Source organism: Theropithecus gelada, chromosome 5, assembly GCF_003255815.1.
Source record: "Theropithecus gelada isolate Dixy chromosome 5, Tgel_1.0, whole genome shotgun sequence".
NCBI lineage: Eukaryota > Metazoa > Chordata > Mammalia > Primates > Cercopithecidae > Theropithecus > Theropithecus gelada.
In genome coordinates, this window is record NC_037672.1 from 80,389,517 (window position 1) to 80,409,870 (window position 20,354).

Here is a 20,354-nt window from a genome sequence, read left to right on the forward strand (position 1 = left end):
TTTTACTTTTGGAGTTTTCTTTCAAATGCCCAAATTTGCTACATTAAAAATGTTTTTTTAAGTATGAAACTATGCAAGCCAAAAAAATCACAATAAATGAGAATTAATAATTCAGCTGATTTTCCAAAAGTGTGGTAAAGTCTAAAAATAAAATGCAAGTGTTCTTTTTAAAAAGCCTTTTGGTTTTAAATACATTTCAATAGGCACTTTAAGAAATGCAACTGAAAACTCATAACTATTTCAGCTTAAAATACACATTACGGGCTGGGCGCGGTGGCTCACGCCTGTAATCCCAGCACTTTGGGAGGCGGTAGCGGGCAGATCACGAGGTCAGGAGATGGAGACCACCCTGGCTAACACGGTGAAACCCCATCTCTACTAAAAATACAAAAACAAAATTAGCCAGGTGTGGTGGTGGGCGCCTGTAGTCCCAGCTATTCAGGAGGCTGAGGCAGGAGAATGGTGTGAACCCGGGAGGCGGAGCTTGCAGTGAGCCGAGATCGTGCCCCTGCACTCGAGCCTGGGTGGCAGTGTGAGACTCCGATTCAAAAAAAAATAAAATAAATAAATAAATAAATAAATAAATACACATTATGTTCTTTTATTTTAACTTACTCATACTAACATATGGTAAGGAAAAACTACAAAGTAATCTCAGAGCAAAGATCCTAAGGAAGTGTCTAGTATGAATAAGTGAGAAAACGTTAAGCATTACACAAAAATCTGAAAAATCTTACCATGAATTATTGGAGCTAAAAGCATCATGAAAATTAGTAGCTGCGATGGCCACATGGCTGTCCACTCAGGTATGGAGTATTCCTCAAGAATGACTGTTCAAATGTGAAACAAAATACGTATATTTCTAGTTCCTCTTCTGTATTCCGAAACTGATGAATTTTCTTTAAATTAAAAATAAAAAGAATAATTCTTCCGAAACAGAAACACCAATATCCCAAATCTGAAACCTGCAAAAAAGAAAAAAAAAAAAAGGGAGGGGTTATTGTATAAAATAAGTAAGTAATCCAAAGACATTATTTATACAATGCATATATTACCATCATGTTTATATCCTGGCCTCAGATCTTAGTGAAATAAACAATTCAGTCTCTACTGAACAAATTAACTTAAATATAATGATTTTTATTTGATTTGATTTGATTTTTGAGATGGAGTCTTGCTCTGTCACCCAGGCTGGAGTGCAGTGGCGCGATCTAGGCTCACTGCAAGCTCCGCCTCCCAGGTTCACGCCATTCTCCTGCCTCAGGCTCCTGAGTAGCTGGGACTACAGGCGCCCGCCACCACGCCCGGCTAATATTTTGTATATTTTTAGTAAAAGACTGGGTTTCACCGTGTTAGCCAGGATGGCCTCTATCTCCTGACCTTGTGATCCGCCCGCCTCGGCCTCCCAAAGTGCTGCGATGACAGGCCCGAGCCACTGCGCCCGGCCTTTTTTTTTTTTTTTTTTTTTTGGTGGGTGTGTGTGTGTGTGTGTGTGTGTGTGTGTGTGTGTGTGTGATGGAGTTTCGCTTTTTTTGCCCAGGCTGGAGCGCAATGGCGAGATCTCGGCTCACCATAACCTCAGCCTCCCGGGTTCAAGCGATTCTCCTGCCTCAGCCGCCTGAGTAGCTCCACCCCGGCTAATTTTGTATTTTTAGCAGAGACAGGGTTTCTCCATGTTGGTCAGGCTGGTCTTGAACTCCCAGGCTCAGGTGATCCACCCACTTCGGTCTCCCAAAGTGCTGAGATTACAGGAGTGAGCCACCGCGCCTGACCAAATATACATATATATATATATATATACACACACACACACACACACACATATATATATGTATATATATATACACACACACACACATATATATATATATATATGGATTTAGGGCTTACTTTGTGTAAGCTTTTACCACAGTATAATTTCACCAACATTAGAACAGTAAAATATTTCATTCATCATTGTTACCATAAATAAGTTTAAAAGAAAAGGTAAATATATGAGTCTTACTTTCATCTCAGGCTGCAATATTCATTCAGAAATTATTCTACATATTAACTACATTACTTTTCTAAACATCTCCGTAAGTCTGTGAACATCATGGATTTATGTTTACAAAAGATGCTACTCTTTTTGTTTGAATGTCAAAAGCTTCAGTACTGAAAATCAAGGCAAAGTATTACCTCAATAACAATGTATGATGATTAAAAATAGATTATTATGCCTAAAATTTCATTTTCATTTAAGTTTCATTTATGTTATTCTAAATAGCTTATTTTAAACAGTAAGCATATAGATACAAGCTAAATTAAAATGCAGTTTTAACATAATTCATTCAACAGAGGTTAATTGAATGCTCACTAAAATACAAAGCAGTGGTCCAGAAACATGGAATAGAATATTGAAGAAAACATGAAACCTATTCCCCAGGATTGTACAATTGAAGATGAGGAATCTTGCTGAGAGGTGTCAAACATTAATAACTTTACCCACTGAAAAAGAAACTTTATTGAACCAAAGTAGTGTAGTTGCCTCCTCTTAAAGTCTTCACAGATTTATCTTAGGAAATCAAAATACTAAGGGAACATGATCCAAATCCTGAAGACACCGTCTTTTACAGTCAGCACCTGTCACACTGATCAATCAAGCACAAATTGGGCCGGCCTGCCTTTCTTCCTGCCTGCCTGCCTGCCTGCCTGCCTGCCTGCCTGCCTGCCTTCCTTCCTTCCTTCCTTTTTTCTTTCATTCTTTCTTTCTTTTTTTTTTCTTTGTCCTGGAGATTGATACATATTTTCAATAATTTCAGACTTTTAGAATTAAATTTTAAAATCTTCTGAAAAGGGATATTCAAAATTGTTTACTGAGGAAAGTATTAATATGCTTCATTCTGTCAAAATAAAAACCAAAGTCTTTAACAAAAGGCAAAATTACACAAATTAATCGGATGTTTTGATATTGTTATTTACGGCATGGTAGTTAAGAGCACAGATTCTGGAGCCAGACAACCTAATCTCAACTACTGTTCTACTACGTTGGGCAAGTCATTTAACTACATAGCATCTCAATTTTCCTGTTGACGGTCATTTACTATAGCATTTCCATTTTTCTATCTATGTAATGGGTAGGGTGATATTACTTAATTCATATGGTTCTATGAACATTAAATGAGTTAAAATTTGTAATTTTTAATTACATAAAATACATAATAATAGCCAAGAACAGTGCTGTCATGTGGTAGGTGCTATAGCATTGGCAATTATTTTGTCCTACTCATCCTTTCAATGTGAATCCATAAGAAGCAAGATCATTTGATAATTTAACTAAAAAAAAAATTTATTTATTACTATTGTATACACAGGCTCCTACAGTACTAAATATGGACACAATAAAGAGTTTTCTCTTCAATTTCATTGATATTATGGGAAACAAACTCATTCTAGATAATCTCATAACAGTTTACCTTTACAAACAGAGAAAGTATTGACAAGAAATTAAATATGTGGCTGAGATAAAACAGAGACTAAGTGAAAAGGAATCATGCACAACATTTTCATTTTGTTTTCTCTTACGCAACTCTGACTCACAAGAAAACCTGAAAATCCATTCTCAAATGTCATAAGTATGTAACTCAGAAAAGAAATTTCGAAAGCGATTGCTAATGTAAAATTACATTATTTAACATGCACAAAATAACTGACAGCTACTTGAAGAGGGATATTTAAGTTGACAGATAATTGACAGATTCATGAACAAGATCACAATGCTCTATCCTAGCAAACCTCAACATTCTGTTTCTGTGTCTTTTTTGCCTTCCTCTGTGACCATGGAGTATACAAGAGTCAAAAGTTGTTATCAGGAGATATATGTATACACACACATACACATACAAACGCATACACACAAATAGAAGGTAAATATATATATATATAGCATTTCATTACTAGAAGAAATTATGAGCTGCCATCTAGATGAATTATTTATTCATTCTCTCAAACACATAATACTAAATTTCTACCACAGTAGATTTTACAGAAAATGCAAATCAGTAGAACAGTTTTTCTCACAACCCATACTGTAGTGGGGGGAAAAAAAAAACAAATACAGGACACAGTAAAGTAAATGAAGTCACAAGATAGAGAAGAATTAATCTTCCTTTAAGTACTTACCACATTTTACACACTGTGCTAGATATTACACAAATTTCCTAATGTAATTATTCATACAAATATATAAAGCAGATAACATTGTTCCATGTTTACTGAGAAGGAAAATCAGACATGTTACATGTCTAGAATTTCAAGCCAAATTGACTTCAACATTAGTGCTCTTTCCTCTATGGCACAAATAAACAAGAAAATAAATGAAAATAATTAGGAACATTAATTGTGCAAAGGAAGGGTACAACATGGGATTTCCAAAGACGACTTAGGCCTTGCTTAAATGAAACATTATTTGATTGTGAAGAGTGGAGAACCCGGAACAGCATGGATGCAAGAGGCAGGCAGGAAAGCACTCAGAGAAGAGAGGACAAAGAACACACAAAGGTTGGTGCTTTTCAGGACACCACCCTAATTACAGTGCCGCATCTGTCGGAGAAGGAGGGAAAATTATTTCCATAGTGAAGGATGAGTATTACTATTGTTAACTTTGGCTTCAATTACAACCAGAATCATTTATTTCATATGATACCTATTTTACAATGTTGAAACAATGGTTGAAAGTTATTTTATAGAAAGAATAAGGAAGTACATACCTATTAGTTATTAATAATGATTTCTTTTAAGGTATTGCAGCAGGACAAAGCCATCTCTACTCAGATATTTGACATTTGATTTAGGCATAGGGATTTGTTTTCATAATTATAATGTAATGGAAATGGAATTTATAAGAATAAAAACTATTGTTTGAAGAGGGTCACATGTTCTCCCACTCCAGCCTCACCACTTGCCTCTCTCTTACTCACAACTCCAATACTGTGCTAATTAGGGGACATATATAATAAACTTGCAATAATTATACAATATAAGTTTTAATAGCTACAGAAATATATATTTAATAGCTACAGAAATATATTTCTCATAACCTACAGAAATATATATCACCACTCTGAATTATAGCAGTTTTTTAAAAGAAAACTTTTTATGATTTTTCCATTGAAATGTTGTCATTAACTTCACCAAACAAATTTCTTTTCTTATAAAAATCTTGGTGGTTATCTGTCTTCAAACAAAACTAAGTTCACTGTTCTTCACAGTATCAAGAATTTAAAAGTGAAGTTGATTAAAATGACCTAATTCACATCATTCATGTTTAGGTTTAGAATTTTAAAGTTGTGTTATTTGATACTAGTTCCACTGAAAGTTAGAAAAGAATACAGTATGGAAAGAAATTCTACAAAAAGCTTAAATAACTGAAGTCTTCCCTCATTAACTACTTGGAAACTTCCTTATTTATTAACTATGCTACTTTTTATTCAAATCTAACACAACTATACTCTAAAAGAAATTGATTTTTTTTTGTTATTCCTTTCAACAAAAGTAAGTCTTCTAAACGGGAGACATTGATTTTACTTTCTGGAAACTTTCATCTTGCATTCTAGTGTCATCATTGTTTCCCCAGTTTAATTTTTTAGTATTATTTTCTTTTCAAATCATGCTAAAAATTTATATTTCTATCTTATATTAGCTTCCTTTCTATACATCAAACAGAGGTTAACATTACAGTCTCAAAACTGCTTATCTTGGGAATGTGTTAGCTACTCTTAAATCACATTTCTGTAAGATAATTTACTCTCAAACATTCCCCAAAGTATACTGCATATTATTGTACCTTTCCCATCGTAATACCATGGACAAGAAACTATATTTTCTTTATAAATGTTTAAATTTCCCCAACTCTTAACTTTTCACTTGTTATACATTCTAACTACAAATTCTACTTCAATATTGACTTTACAGATTTTTATTAATCCATACCTTATTTTGCGTATTTACTTGTATTTGTCATATACTTTTTGGAGGTCATTATTTTCTGACATGTTTGGCACATACAAAATATAAAAAATGCCATTTGGCATTATTATAATGGTGAATTGGTATATAGCCTAATTTCTAATTGCAATATAGGAGTTTCCCATGTTTTGTTTTGTTTTGTTTTGTTTCCTTGTTCCATAGAGGGAAATCATAGCTATGACCTTACAATTTTAAGAGCGTTCAGAATTATCACTTGGGTGTTATCTATATTCTTCCAGGGTTAGTATACGGACTTTAAAATTTGAAAAATTTAAAACCATTTTTATTTAAAAATCAAAACAAGCCATCTCCATAAATTACCTTTTTAATGATATAAAATTAATTTACAGCAACGTGGTATAAAATTGTATCTAAGGTATAATTTGGCACCTTGATAAAATGGTAAAAATAATATTACATTGACATATGAAGAAAAGAAATAAGGGTAGGCATGGTGTCTCCTGCCCGTAATCCCAACACTTTGAGATACCAGGGTGGGAGGATTGCTTGAGGTCAGGTGTTCAAGATCAGGCTGGTCAACAAAGCAACACCCTGTGTCTACAAAAATAGTAAAAAAGAAGTGATACAATTAACTCAGGGGAAAAGAGTAGGAGAGCAAGAAGAAAAATTACCTGACTATAACACAGGTTCTTTCCATCACCATCCTAGCAAATGTTAATATATTTGGTATGATCATCATCGGGCAAAAGCAAAATGGGTTTTAAAGGAGTTTGAACTCAGTAAAATATATTATGTTTTGTAAATTTTAGCTATAATTTACAATGTCTGAAACCTACACATATGCTTCTCCTTTAAGGTTTTCTTGTTTTCTTGAAAAATTACATGTATTGTTTCTCAATTTACAGAATGCATGTGAATATACTATGGAACTGTAAAGCATCATTAGTTTGGGTCCTCACATTATTCATAGAGTTTCTCCTGAAAATTTGACTCTGAAAACCAAGGCACTTACAGTAAGATTCAAGGATCTTTTTTTTTTTTCAATATTTAGGGGGTCAAATAACCTTGTATTAAATAAGTATGAAGAAAGCATTTAACCATTGAGTTTAGTTAGCAGCAACAATGAGTTAAATGAATACTTTCTTAAATAGTGCTAACTCCCTTTGGAAATTCATAGAGGACAAACTTTCAATCACCTTCTTTAATATTTTCAAGAAACATTTAATTCAACAAATTTACATGTGTGTTTCTTTGTTAATTTATTACAAGTATGCACTGTGTTTGGTCATGGGGATGTGTTAAGATATACAAGGCATAATTCCTGCATTAAAGAAGAAGGAGGAAGAACCAGTGAAAGAGAAGGAAACAATAAGGAAGAGAAGGAAACAATGAGGAAGATAAGGAAGATGAAATAGGCCGGGCGCGGTGGCTCAAGCCTGTAATCCCAGCACTTTGGGAGGCCGAGGCGGGTGGATCACGAGGTCAGGAAATCGAGACTATCCTGGCTAACATGGTGAAACCCCGTCTCTACTAAAAAAATACAAAAAACTAGCCGGGCGTGGTGGCGGGCGCCTGTAGTCTCAGCTACTTGGGAGGCTGAGGCGGGAGAATGGCGTGAACCCGGGAGGCGGAGCTTGCAGTGAGCGGAGATCACGCCACTGCACTCCAGCCTGGGAGACACAGCGAGACTCCGTCTCAAAAAAATAAATAAATAAATAAATAAATAAATAAATAAATAAATATGAAATAATGCAGTAAATACAAGTGGTAAAATATAAATCCAAATTTGATAAAGAAGAGTTGAAAAAAACAGAGGAGATAACACACCTTGAAAGATCTGGAAGACCTGTGAGAGTGGTAATTGTGCTATAATTTGAAGAATGGCTAAGATCTCACTCAGCAGTAGGTGGAGGAAGAACGTTTTGGATTAAGAGTTGCTATGGTAAAGGTAAAGAGGTGGTAAAAGGCAGCGTGTTGCAGAACTGCAAGTCATCTGGTTTCTCAGGAAGAAGTGAGGAGCCGTAGAAAGTAATAGGAAGGATCTATTAGGGTGGAATAGGAAATATTTTGAAGACTATACCAAGGAATATAAATTCAATTTGATTGGTTTCAAATCATGAAATTTATAACAGTTAAAGACACAAAATATATCAACACAACACATATAAATTATCTCAAGTATTGTCTTTTAAGAATGGGAGTAAATATTTATAGCAAATATATCCCCAAAACTGTTATAGTCTTCTACATTGCTCCTAAATATTCAAACATTTTGTTGCAAATTCAATTTTTTAAATGATCTTTGGTTTGATATGAGGAGCCTGAGTCAATAGAAGTGTTAAATGAATCATTATATTAATAAACTATTATTTAGAGAGTGACATCACAGAAAAAATGCAGCTTTTGCATTTTTTAGTATAATATTTTTGTCACAGTCCCAAATTTGCATAACACTGCTTAGCAGTCATTATGCTATTTGAGATCAAATATTGATTCCAGATAATTACAGCACTTTTAGATAGAATGGTATTGTTCTGCAACTGGCAGCAATGACTTATCTGGATAGATGTATATTTTATAACATATTCAAGTCAAACACAACTTGGAAGAAATTTCATCTATAGTAAATATGTATTTACCTTGACCTAGAACTGAATGTAGCCATATTTTCCTAGTCCTTCATATCTGCACAGATTTTTTTTTAAAAAACTAAGCTACTGTTTTCAAGTATAAAACATCAAAAAATCTGGGCCATGAGGAGCAGCATGAATAGAGGACATAATATGAGCTTTGGAGTGTGAAAAGGACAGTTTTAAGTTCTTTCTCTTTGAGTTGTGAGCTGTATGACATAAGCAGATTATTTAAATTTTCTATACCCTAATGTTCACATCTGAATTTTATACTTATTTTACCAGGTGGTTTAAGGCTTAAATAAAGGTAATATATATAAGAAGCTATAAAGTTTCCCGGCAAGAGTATGCATTCAATCAATGAGAAAAATTCTTGTTCTCATTTAGTGAAGGATTTATATTTAAAAGTGGGGTTATAAATGGTAAATTAGATTGCATTTAGTGGTAAGCGGGATAGAAGAACATTCAATAAAAGATTGTGAGTGGTCAAGTAGAAAAGGGGATAGAATCAGAAGGTCCATTGTAAATACCATGCTTTTAGAAGATTAAATTGGTCACGGTATATAGGAGAAAATGGAGGAAAAAGAAAAATACCTTAGGCAATCAGTGTCAGTAACAATATTTGCCAGAGTTAGTATGGTAGGAGTTCACAATGACCTATAAGTCCAGCATGTGATTTAAATTAATATACTATTTAAAGAACGTTAAGTCAACAATTTTTCAAATTGTAGAAATATCACTGTTATGTCTTGTCAGTGTGGAAGTAAACATAAGTCATGAGGGAAAACAGAAGGGAAAAAACATAGGATAGGCACAGAAGATACAGTAAAAAGTTGAATCAAATTGGGAGTAGGGAGCGTAGTTCAGGTATAAAGTGACACTTCCACTACAACTTTGAGTCATGCCTCCATTCTTCCCTCATTTCTTCCCTGCAATCCCCTACATAAGTTTCAGAGAGATCAGAGCAAGAAAGACTTATTTCTCTTCAGTGAATTTTATGGTTAACATTAATTTTAAGGTTACCTAAAACATGTTTCAAGCAATTAGATGCTAAATCTCAACACATCATCTGAAACACTAGCAAATAATATTTTTTTATTGCTGAAGTAAAAAAGGCACATCTCCTTATAATTATATTTTAAATATTATAACTTGATGCTAAGTTAGAAGACAAATAATCTCTCTAGGGTAATTTTAATAAGAAACTTTTCTAGCATAAAAGTTTCATTTAATTGTCTCTCAGTGTTGTGATTTAAGAAATGTCTGTTAATGTCTAGAAACAAATTTATATTTAATGAACATTGCTATTTTTTGGCTGTAGAGCAGCACATCTATTATCCAGGAAATAGATCAACGTTCGACACAGGATCACTTTCTTATGAAGTGCCCTTGAGTTAACATCTTTTCTGAGATCCCATAAAGCATTTGATTGGAGAACATTTCCAATAGGCTTTGATAATATTTGTCTTTATTGATATGTTCAACTGGAAATAAAATCAGTGAGTTTTAAACTAAAGGTATATATAAATAATTATGTTAAAATCAATTAATTTGGAAAACACTTGCTTGACTACCCAATAATTAAAAGCAAGAAATGGATCTCATGCTCTTTCTATATGTACAATTGGTAAAATAGAACCTTTGCTCTTTAAAAATAAAATCACTCATAAAATCTCAAATATTCATGATAATTAGTTGTGAAAAACAAGTCTAAATGAACATAGCTATAATTTTAAAATATATTCAAAAAATTAACAACTATTTACAATATGTCATTTATGATAACAATCAAGGATTGACTTTTATGATTCCAAGTCTAGTAGAAATCAGGAAAGGCAAATAAGTTACACTTAAAACATTCAGAACATAATAGGTGTCTATCTGAAAGTGAATAAATCCATTTCAAACAGGAATGTATGAATGTATTCCAAAATCTACAGAGAACCAAGAAAAATAATCATCTTCCTCATAGTAACTACTAACATTTATTAAGCCCTTAATATGCCAAACACTGTTCTGAAAGCCTCCCATGTATTAACTCATTTAATTACTTCTAACTATGAACATTATTGTTAATCATATAATAACTCCATAAGAAAGGGGCTATTTTATTCCTAATTGGTAAATGAGGAAACCGAGGGATGGAGAGTTAAAGAACTTGTTGAGGCCACATAGTTAAAATTAATCAAGCCCAGATTTGCATCTAAGCAGTCTAGACCCAAGGGTTGTGTTTTCAGTCTTCAGAGTCTACTTCTTCTCATCACTTACACTGACTACAGACTCTGTAGCATATCTTACGTAAAGGAGCTTATGTGAGGAGCTTTCAGCTAGGTGTGATTAGTCTTTAACTTGTGGGATGAACGGAGTGAGTTGAAGACCTAGAATAAACAAACTTTAGCCTGCAAGAATCATGCCATAAACAGAAGACCCTCAATATCTTCACTGAATAATTTTTATCTGGCATTATATATGTCTTTGACACATCTGAAGAGATAGCAATAACCCATTTTACTCATGCATTCATTGGGTAAATGAAGGGCAACATTACAGATTTCTTTAGGAGAGTAACCAAGAATCATGATCTTCCAGGTTCTCAGAAGGCAAGCCATTGCTTTTTAAGTTACAACAAAAGTTGAAAACAATCAGAAAAAAAAAAAGAAAGGTACTTCTCAAATAAAATTTTTAAAAGATTTCAAAATATATCAATATAATTTCAATCAGTAAGAGTATTTAACTCTATTATTAATTTTCCTAAAAAGGGAACTGAGATTATTCTGAATATTACCGAGAATAACCAAATATATCTTCGAAGTTGAATTACTTGTGACTTTCTCATACTAATTCTAACTCAAAGATGAAACTTGGTATATGATAGGTCAACGTATCCTCAAATGTTTCTAATATTTACTGCATTTTTACTATCTTAGAGCCTTTATGATTAGGATAGACTAATAAGCCTATACCCATGGCAACTGAATAAATAAAATCACCTGAGTAGTTCATGATTGATAATCGTGACAATATATTGTATCTAGTGGCAATTTGTGTTATAAATGGAATTCCAGGATTTGATTTAAATATCAAATCAATGTCATCCTTATCCTGTGAAATTCTAAAATCATTATCAATGCAACTGGCACTATAGTCAAGTTTGGTTAAAAAAAATTCCATAGCTGAAAATAATGAGCTTTAAATATCTTCTTAAATAATCCAAATCATGTGAAGCTACAGTATGTATTTCAGGGTCTAAACTAGGAAACAATATCTCATTTCTTAACACTGTTTCTCTGACAACAATGACAGTTCCTAAATAACTGACTTAAAAATAAAGCCTAGAATAGAGAAGTTGTAAGAATTGAGGTCGTAAAGTCAAATTCATCCTATTCCAACTCCTTCCAGTGGATAAGGAAAAAATACACATCTACTTACACTTTTCTTTGAACACTTTCCAAGACAAAGAGGAATGCAGGGGAAGGTATATCTCATCATGAGCTAGGTTAACATAACATCGTTTCACTGATGTTTGGTTATCATGAGGGTCAGTCCCATGTATCTCTTTCACATGGACAATTTGAGTTTAAAACCCTTGATATTCACATTTTTAAAAATTTCAATATTTTTTTCAAAAGGGGCTTAAACAGTAATGAGAAAAGATTACTGTAAAATAATGGAAATAAATACATGTATAGCAGAAAAATTAACACATTTAAAATAATTATTTACATAAAAAGGATAGCTGTATAATAAGTCTTAAATTATTCTTGAGATTAATAAAGAAATGTAGTCTCTTGCAACTCACAAAATATCGCAATATAATTTTCCCATATTTCATTATCAGTAGTGTATCAGTAGCAACCAGGCAAGAGAGAAAATACACATGTTTTTGAAATTATCTCATCTCAGTATGGCACACCTAGATGGGTCTCAAATTAAACACCTTTCTTAATGGCCCATTATGGAATATCAGTGCATAAAATACCCAAAGGGAGGCAGGGACGATTACTGCCAAGGGAGAGTTTCTGAGGTTGTGCTAGATGATGCAGTATCTCTGCTGTAACTTTAGCCTGACTGAGAATTTATTTAAATACATATTTATCATTTTAAAATCAATAGCTAACATAGTAAGTTTACAAAGACATATTTTGAAAATATAAATTCAACAACACATTTTTTTACAGTAATGGTTTGATAATTTGCATTTATACGTAGCTACCAAATTACGTAATAGATCATATTACAAAAGCTAACTTTTAAAACAGATGATTGAGCCACAAAGTATAATCTCCATGGGGAAGAATATAATACTGAAAGTAATTTTAATCCTTGAAGTTCTTCATAATTATACATAATTATTCAATTGTTCAATTTTAAGAACCCTTAAAATAAATATAACTTAGTAGAATAAGATAATAACAATAACAACAGCTTTTTCTGAAGGGTTTCTAATAGGTGCCAACATACTGATAACATTATTTCATTTCATTCTAACTATGGTAATGTTTAATATTTGGCTCCAGCTGGAAATAAAGTAAGGGAACACAGATTGACTGTGATGGAAAATCCATCAGAAACAACCAAGCTGGCAGGTTATTAAAAATATGATATCTAATACCCTTAAGCTAACATTTTATTTACATCTTCGCAAAATTGACTTCACAGTGATGACCAATAAAGCAGTGATGACCTAACTAAGGAAAGGATTAGATAGAGATATTGACATGCCAAGTTCCAGGATAAGGAAGACTGCTTTGCAGTCAAAAATATCTCCTCAGCTTTTAGGATTTTAATTGGTAGTCAAAATAGAAACTTGGTAGGCAAAATGGAAATAGATCCAACAAATGGAATGGATCCATTTGTTCCACTCATCTCGCTTAGTTAGTCCTATCAGTGTAGAAATTGAACTGGAGCAGCATTAGACAAACTATAAAGCACCCTACCATGTTCTAGGTGTCACTTAGCAAAAGGTTGTGAGAAAACAGTAAGTCAAAAAAAACAGGGGATGAGGGGAGAATTTCCAAGTGGTAGGATCTAAGTAGAAAAGGAATCACTGGACTAATTTGGCTAATATCTTTAAATACATGAGCAGAACGTATTTAATGTATTTAAATATATGAGCAGAATATATTATAAGTTAGGTCCTGTTTACATGCCTATAAAGAACTTTATAACAGAACACATTATACTTAGTCATTAATGTACTCTTACTCATATAGATTATATATTTAAACATACATATAACTAGTTATGATAGCATATAGATTTTAATTATGACATTCATTCATGTATTTATAAAATAAATATTGGAACTTGAAATTTCATAATTTTTTTTTTTTGACGGAGTTTTGCTCTTGCTGCCCAGGCGGGAGTGCAGTGGCATGATCTCGGCTCACAGCAATCATCGCCTCCTGAGTTCAAGCATTATCCTGCCTCAGCCTCCCGAGTAGCTGAGATTACAGGCCTGTGCCACCATGCCCGGCTAATTTTGTATTTTTAGTAGACATGCGGTTTCTCCATGTTGGTCAGGGTGGTCTCGAACTCCCGACCTCTGGTGATCTGCCCGCCTCGGCCTCCCAAAATGCTGGGATTACAGGAGTGAGCCACTGCGCCAGGCCTATAATTTTCTTTAATAACATAGCACAACAAGAGAATGTCTATGAATCCATAATTCAGTGCTATCATTATTTAATTGCTATGTGTATACATTTTGTATACTTTGGTATATTTTATAGTGGTAAAATCAATGGCACCACAAAGTAAATATGTCAAGCACTTATTTTTAAAATTACACTGAATGACTCCTAAAGATGTCTATACAAATAATATAAATTTTATGATGTAGAGAGATAATTAAATCAATCAAATATAGTATCTTTAACTAAGACAATAGGAAAACCCCAAAGAGGATTTGGTTAGTGGAAAGAACAGCACTTGAAAAAGAACAGCCTCATTAAGAAATGTGAAAGTTATGAAGAGGTAAATACAAAAGTGGACAGACATATCTCACTTAGAGTTCTTTACACTGCATACTCTGGGAGTCTATGCTATTCACAGCACCTCAAATTTGGAAATTTCAATGAACTCATCCCAGTGATTTGAGTCAGATAGTATTATACAAAGTAATTATTTTTATTTCCCATTAGGTTGCAAGATATATTATATAATTATCACCAAGTTACATTTGAGTTAATTTAGGCCAAGCAGCAACCCATTCTAGAGACCATGCACCTGAAATACAGAAAACTTGCAAAATAGCAGCATAAAAATGACTTTCCAAAACTATTTTTACAAAGACTACTTTTAAATATAAAAGCCTGTGGAAAACTTTTTAATACAATTTTATTTTTTTGATAATTAAAACATTTCCTAAAATGGTTTAAAGGCTCCTATTTTTATTTAACGATACCACTACTTTGATCCCTGCAAAAAGTCTTTTCTATCTTGGGTAAAACATCTTTGAGTTATGTAGCTTAAAAAATACATTGACGTTTCAGTAAATAAATCATTTCTTTGTTCAGTCTTTTCTCGGCAGAATGGTGATTCACAAGGACAATTCAGGATCACCTAGGTTCCGGAGTAACCCAAATTGGCAAATTGTACAGAAAGATATATAGTGTCACTGTTTAATACTTGGCTCCAGCTAGAAATAAAGTAAGAGAACACAGATTGACTGTGATGGAAAATCCATCAGAAATAACCAAGCTGGTAGATTATTAAAAATATGATATCTGAATACTTTTAAGCTAATATTTTACTTAAATCTTCTCAAAATTAATTTCACAGTGATGACTGATAAAGCAGATAATTTTTTACAATGAAAAGCGTTGAAGCAACTTGAGATTAAAGCACTGTTTAATTCAATAACTACATTTGTGCCAATTTTTTGAGAGTTAAAAATTGTGTGAGAGTAATTATAAATCTTTCATTTATCTGTTTTAGAATCAAAGGTTATCTCTGCTTTCTTGTTTTGGCTCTTCTAGCATGTCTGTGATTGTTAAAACAAGACACAGTTTTGACAGCTAACCCCCAAATTATTTTCTTCTTTCTTTTTGGACATTGATTTATTTTTTAGTGATATTTTAGGTGTTTCCTGAAATATCTCAAGACAATAGCATTCAGAAAGAAAACATATTTTTGCTTTTATGAAGATTTATCTTAGTAATTTTTTTAAAATGCTATGTATGAAAAATGACAGTCTAATCACAAAGTTTACATCTTTTACTTCTTTTTTCTAAAAATGTTAAAATAAAGGGAAGATCATTACTTTTTTCTGTCAAAGGGTAAGAAGATTATTTAATCAACTAAATAAAATAGTGGCCTTGTGAAAACAGTTCCTTCTTTCTTTTTTCTCCATGGTATATCTTCTTTTATCATTATTAAAATGTATATTCTAATATGTGATTTTAAAATAAAACATGGATATACCATCTTTCAAACTTCCATATGGTCTTGACAAAAAAAAAAAACACTCATTAATATATAAAATCCCAATCCCTTCCTAACATTAAGGTTTCCATGGATTAATTTTATTTTATGAGCTTTGGAGTTCATAAAATAAAATTTCACCATTTGTCAAGAGTGTGTTTTGTTTGTTTTTGTTTTTTTTTTTAATCTTAACAAACTGCCGTGGTTTTGTCCATATGAAGGACATGTACATATATGGTGGCTCTTTTTGGCCTTTTAGGGTTGAATAATTTCAAGGTCCATCTTCCTATAAAGAGGCTGAGAAAACCAAGCCCTAAATATTGGCATCCTCAGATATCACACACTATTTACAGAAAACCATCCTGACTTTCTTTTCTCTTCTTTGTCTTTTGCTTTTTATTCTTTTCTATATTCACTGCATGAATAAAACTTTGTAATCACTTGGTAATTTTAGCAAGAATGAAGAAATGCATGAAATTCTTTAATTTGATTAAATCCTATCATTGAGCTTAATTAGGTCATTGTATTAATTAGGTCATTGCAATTATATAATTTCAAACCCTGGCTGCCTGAAATAAATGAGTGTTCATGACCACAGCCAACATATTACTAAGGGTGTGTTAAGCACATTTTAATTTTTCTATATTTAAGGTATCAATATTGATTATTGTAAACTGTTCAGCAAATATCAATGTCTTTTAGAGTGGTTGGCTGTGGCTTGAAAATAAGAATTTTGGATTTTATCTGCATTTCCCTGATGTTGAGCACCATTTCATATACTTGTTGACCATTTGCATGTCTTCTTTAGAAAAAATGTCTATTTAGGTCCTTTGCTCCTTTTTATTTTTTATTTATATTTATTTATTTTTATTTATTTATTTATTTATTTATTTATTGAGAAAGAGTCTTGCTCTGTCACCCAGACTGGAGTGCAGTGGCACGATCTCTGCTCATGGCATCCTCTGCCTCCTGGGTTCAAGAGATTCTCGTGCCTAAGTCTCCCGAGTAGTTCGGATTACAGGCACCCGCCACCACGCCAAGCTAGTTTTTGTATTTTTAGTAGAGACAGGGTTTCACTATGTTGGTCAGGCTGGTCTTCAACTCCTGACCTCAGGTGATCTGCCTGCCTCAGCCTCCCAAACTGCTGTAGTTACAGGCGTGAGCCACCATGCCACCTTTGTTCATTTTTACACTGTTATTTAATTTTTTTTGCTATGGAATTTTAAGAGTTCCTTACATATTTTAAATATTAACAAACTGATACAGAAAATGTGGTATATTTAGACAATAAAATATTATTCAGCCTTAAATTTGAAGGAACTATTGCTATTTGAAACAATATGAATGAACCTGGAGGGCGTTATTCTAAGTAAAAGAAGCTAGACACAGAACAACAAATATTGAATGACCTCACTTATATTTGGAATCTAAAATAGTCAAACTCATAGCAGTAGAAAGCAGAATGGGAGCTGACAGTGACAGTGGAGAAGGAGATGGACAGAGGAGAGATGATGATCAAAGGGTATAAAGTTTCAGTTACGCAAGCTAAATGAATTCTCAAGATCTAATGTACAGTATGGTAATACAATTAAGAAGAGTACATGCTTCAAATTTTCTGATAGAATAGATCTTAAGTGTTATCACAAATTTAAATCTAAAGAAAAGAAAATAGTAACTGAGAGATGGATATGTTAACTAGCTTGATTGTGATAACAATTTCACAAAGCATACATGCATCAAAAAATCACTTGTGAACCTTAACTATATACAAATCCTAATTGTTAATTATACCTCAATGAAGCTTAAAATTGTTTTAAAAATTAAATTGATAATTTTGTATTCTTGCAGATAACAAGCATGCTAATAAAAAAAAGAGAGAAAATCCATATCATTAGGAGCACTGTTGATGTGAATATCAAAATTTTAAACCATCATGCAAACACTAGTATGGTCATTTCACCTCTAATACACATGTTTCAGTGAATTTACACCATTCTTTTACTCCTCAAATTTATTTAATCACTTTAATCAAGACTTATGCACCATGGTGTTTTCTTCAGTGTTGGGCTCTGCAAACAGTTTCTGCTAATTTAATCTTCACCAATTTCCTGTATTTTTTATTCTACTTATAATAAAATAATTTAAAGGCTTTCATACAATAGATCCCTTTTAAGAATCATTCCTATCAGTGGGCAGAGACCTTACATTGGGTAATTTTGTAGATATAAGGAATGCTTTACATCCCAACTCTATTTTTCACCAAGCTATGCTATAGGAAGGTAGGTAGGTAATATAACCAATACATTTTTTTGAGAATGGTCCTTGCATGGGGGGCGGTGTGTGTATTTATATGTTTAAACATTATGTGTGTCTAAACTTCTCTTCATAAGCTCCTTTTTTATAATATGTAAATTTTCTAGCATAAGTAGTTGATTTATACTCAGGGATTATATAAAGGAAAACTAAGGATCTGGTTGGAAGCCTGGTGTCAAAAAAGAAAAAAATGTTGAAGAGTCAAGACGTCAGGAGGCATCTCCTTGACAATTTTGTCTAGAGTTGATCTGCTAATAGCTAACATCTAATAATTTTTAAAAGAAGGGGAAAAAAAGAAAAAGAAAGAGAAAAATGTTGACAGTTCACCTGTCAGTTCAGCTGAAGTATAGCTTTAATGTCTATCAATCGGGCAAAGATCTGTTAAGTATTTTCTATATGATCCACATTACGGAAAGAAATTCTTAAGAATTTTTTAGGGTATATTTCTATAGGTTTTTTCTTTACCATGGAAACATAACATTAACTGAAATAAAATTTGTGTTTTTCTTTTGAGTTCACATTAGTACAGATAAAACTCACACATGTGCACTCACACATGTGCACACAGACATGTACCTACAATTTTTTTTGGTAGGAAAGCAAGTATTATTATAAATCAATACTTAAGAGCAAATTTGCTGAATACTGCCAGTAAATATCAAATGGCAAGACATCATTATCCAGATCCAAGAAAGAGATATAACAATGATCCTCTTTATTTCATATAGAAGGAGTCAAAGAGCTCTATATTGGATTGCCCAGATTTTGTAGAGATTCAGATATGAAAACATATAGCAGAAGCCAAAAACAAATGTGATTGGCCATCTGGAGAACATCAGTGTTCCCAGTGATTAAAACAGTTAATCTAATGGAGAAGTTTCTTCAAATTCTAAGGAGCATTAAAAAGTACATTTTAGAGATCATTAAACCAAAAGCATCCATTAGCTACTCTCAGACATGACCTCTCTGTGTTTCTTTTTTTTTTTTTTCCCTTTCTCTTTTGCTTTGTTGATTCACAGTGGTCCAGCCAAAAAAGCAAAAGTTCACTAACACTATTACCATAATCACTTTGACATCACTGGAAAAGCTTTTAAACAAACACATACCTCAATATGAGCTCGTATATCTTAACATTAAGCAGAAGATCTAAGATTATTAGAAAAGAAGTGTGGCATTAATCCTTTTAGCATATAGTTCATCCTAAATGCCCGTAAGTACTCTGACATATATAAACTTTTTATTGGATATGGAGGATTCTGTCCCAAATGAAAGTGATTATTATTTCATGTTTTATTCTCCAAGAAAATTCATAAGAAAAAAATGAAACGTGACTTTTAAGACATTTTTTATGGAGAAATTAATTAAAATAGTTTAATATATGTAAAAAGTACAAAGTCCACATTTGGATAATCACAGTGTTTCAAAACTAATGAAAACTCTTAAAATCACCTATTTCAAGCCTTTTTTTGAAGATGAGAAATGTAATACATTAAACACTAAAAACTGGCAAGTTTTTTCCACCAATTCTGTAGTAAAAAATATACATATTTCAACACTATATATATATGCATGTGTGTATATATACAGTGTCAAAATAATTAAAGCTTTTAAAAATAATAGCGATAAAGACATATCATCATATTATGGCAGAAAGTACTGATTCCAACCCACAAATCCACAGTAAGATACATTTTCAATTATGGACAGCTTCTTAAATCCCTGAAGACAAGTGAAGAGGAGATAATATTAGCTTTCTATGTCCTTCTCTTACACACACTTCTATCGCTGGACCACATTGGTCAAATGTCTCAGAGAAACTGAAGAAAACATACGATGAAATTGGGAAGCAACTTCTGCTTATAATGAGCTGAAGGGTATGCAGTTAAAATCCTTGATTCCATAACATTTTTGTACCAAGCACTTTGGTGCAGATAATTTATTCATGGTATGTCAATATCTTTACAGATCAAATAGTCAGCTTTCTTTTGCATAAAATTGTGTGTGTGCATGTGTGTGTGTGTG

General features: G+C 32.7%; 1 protein-coding gene across 3 annotated transcripts in view; it reads right to left on the reverse strand.

Annotated features, from left to right (window-relative positions):
• Positions 1–20,354, reverse strand: part of ADGRL3 (adhesion G protein-coupled receptor L3) — an 868,510-nt gene that overhangs the window by 576,818 nt on the left and 271,338 nt on the right. For all 3 annotated transcript variants that reach the window (XM_025386284.1, XM_025386285.1, XM_025386286.1), the window contains exon 3: positions 738–965. In XM_025386284.1, coding sequence (XP_025242069.1) covers positions 738–792 — 55 coding nt within the window. In that variant the 5' untranslated portion in view covers positions 793–965. The remainder of the gene's footprint in view (positions 1–737; positions 966–20,354) is intronic.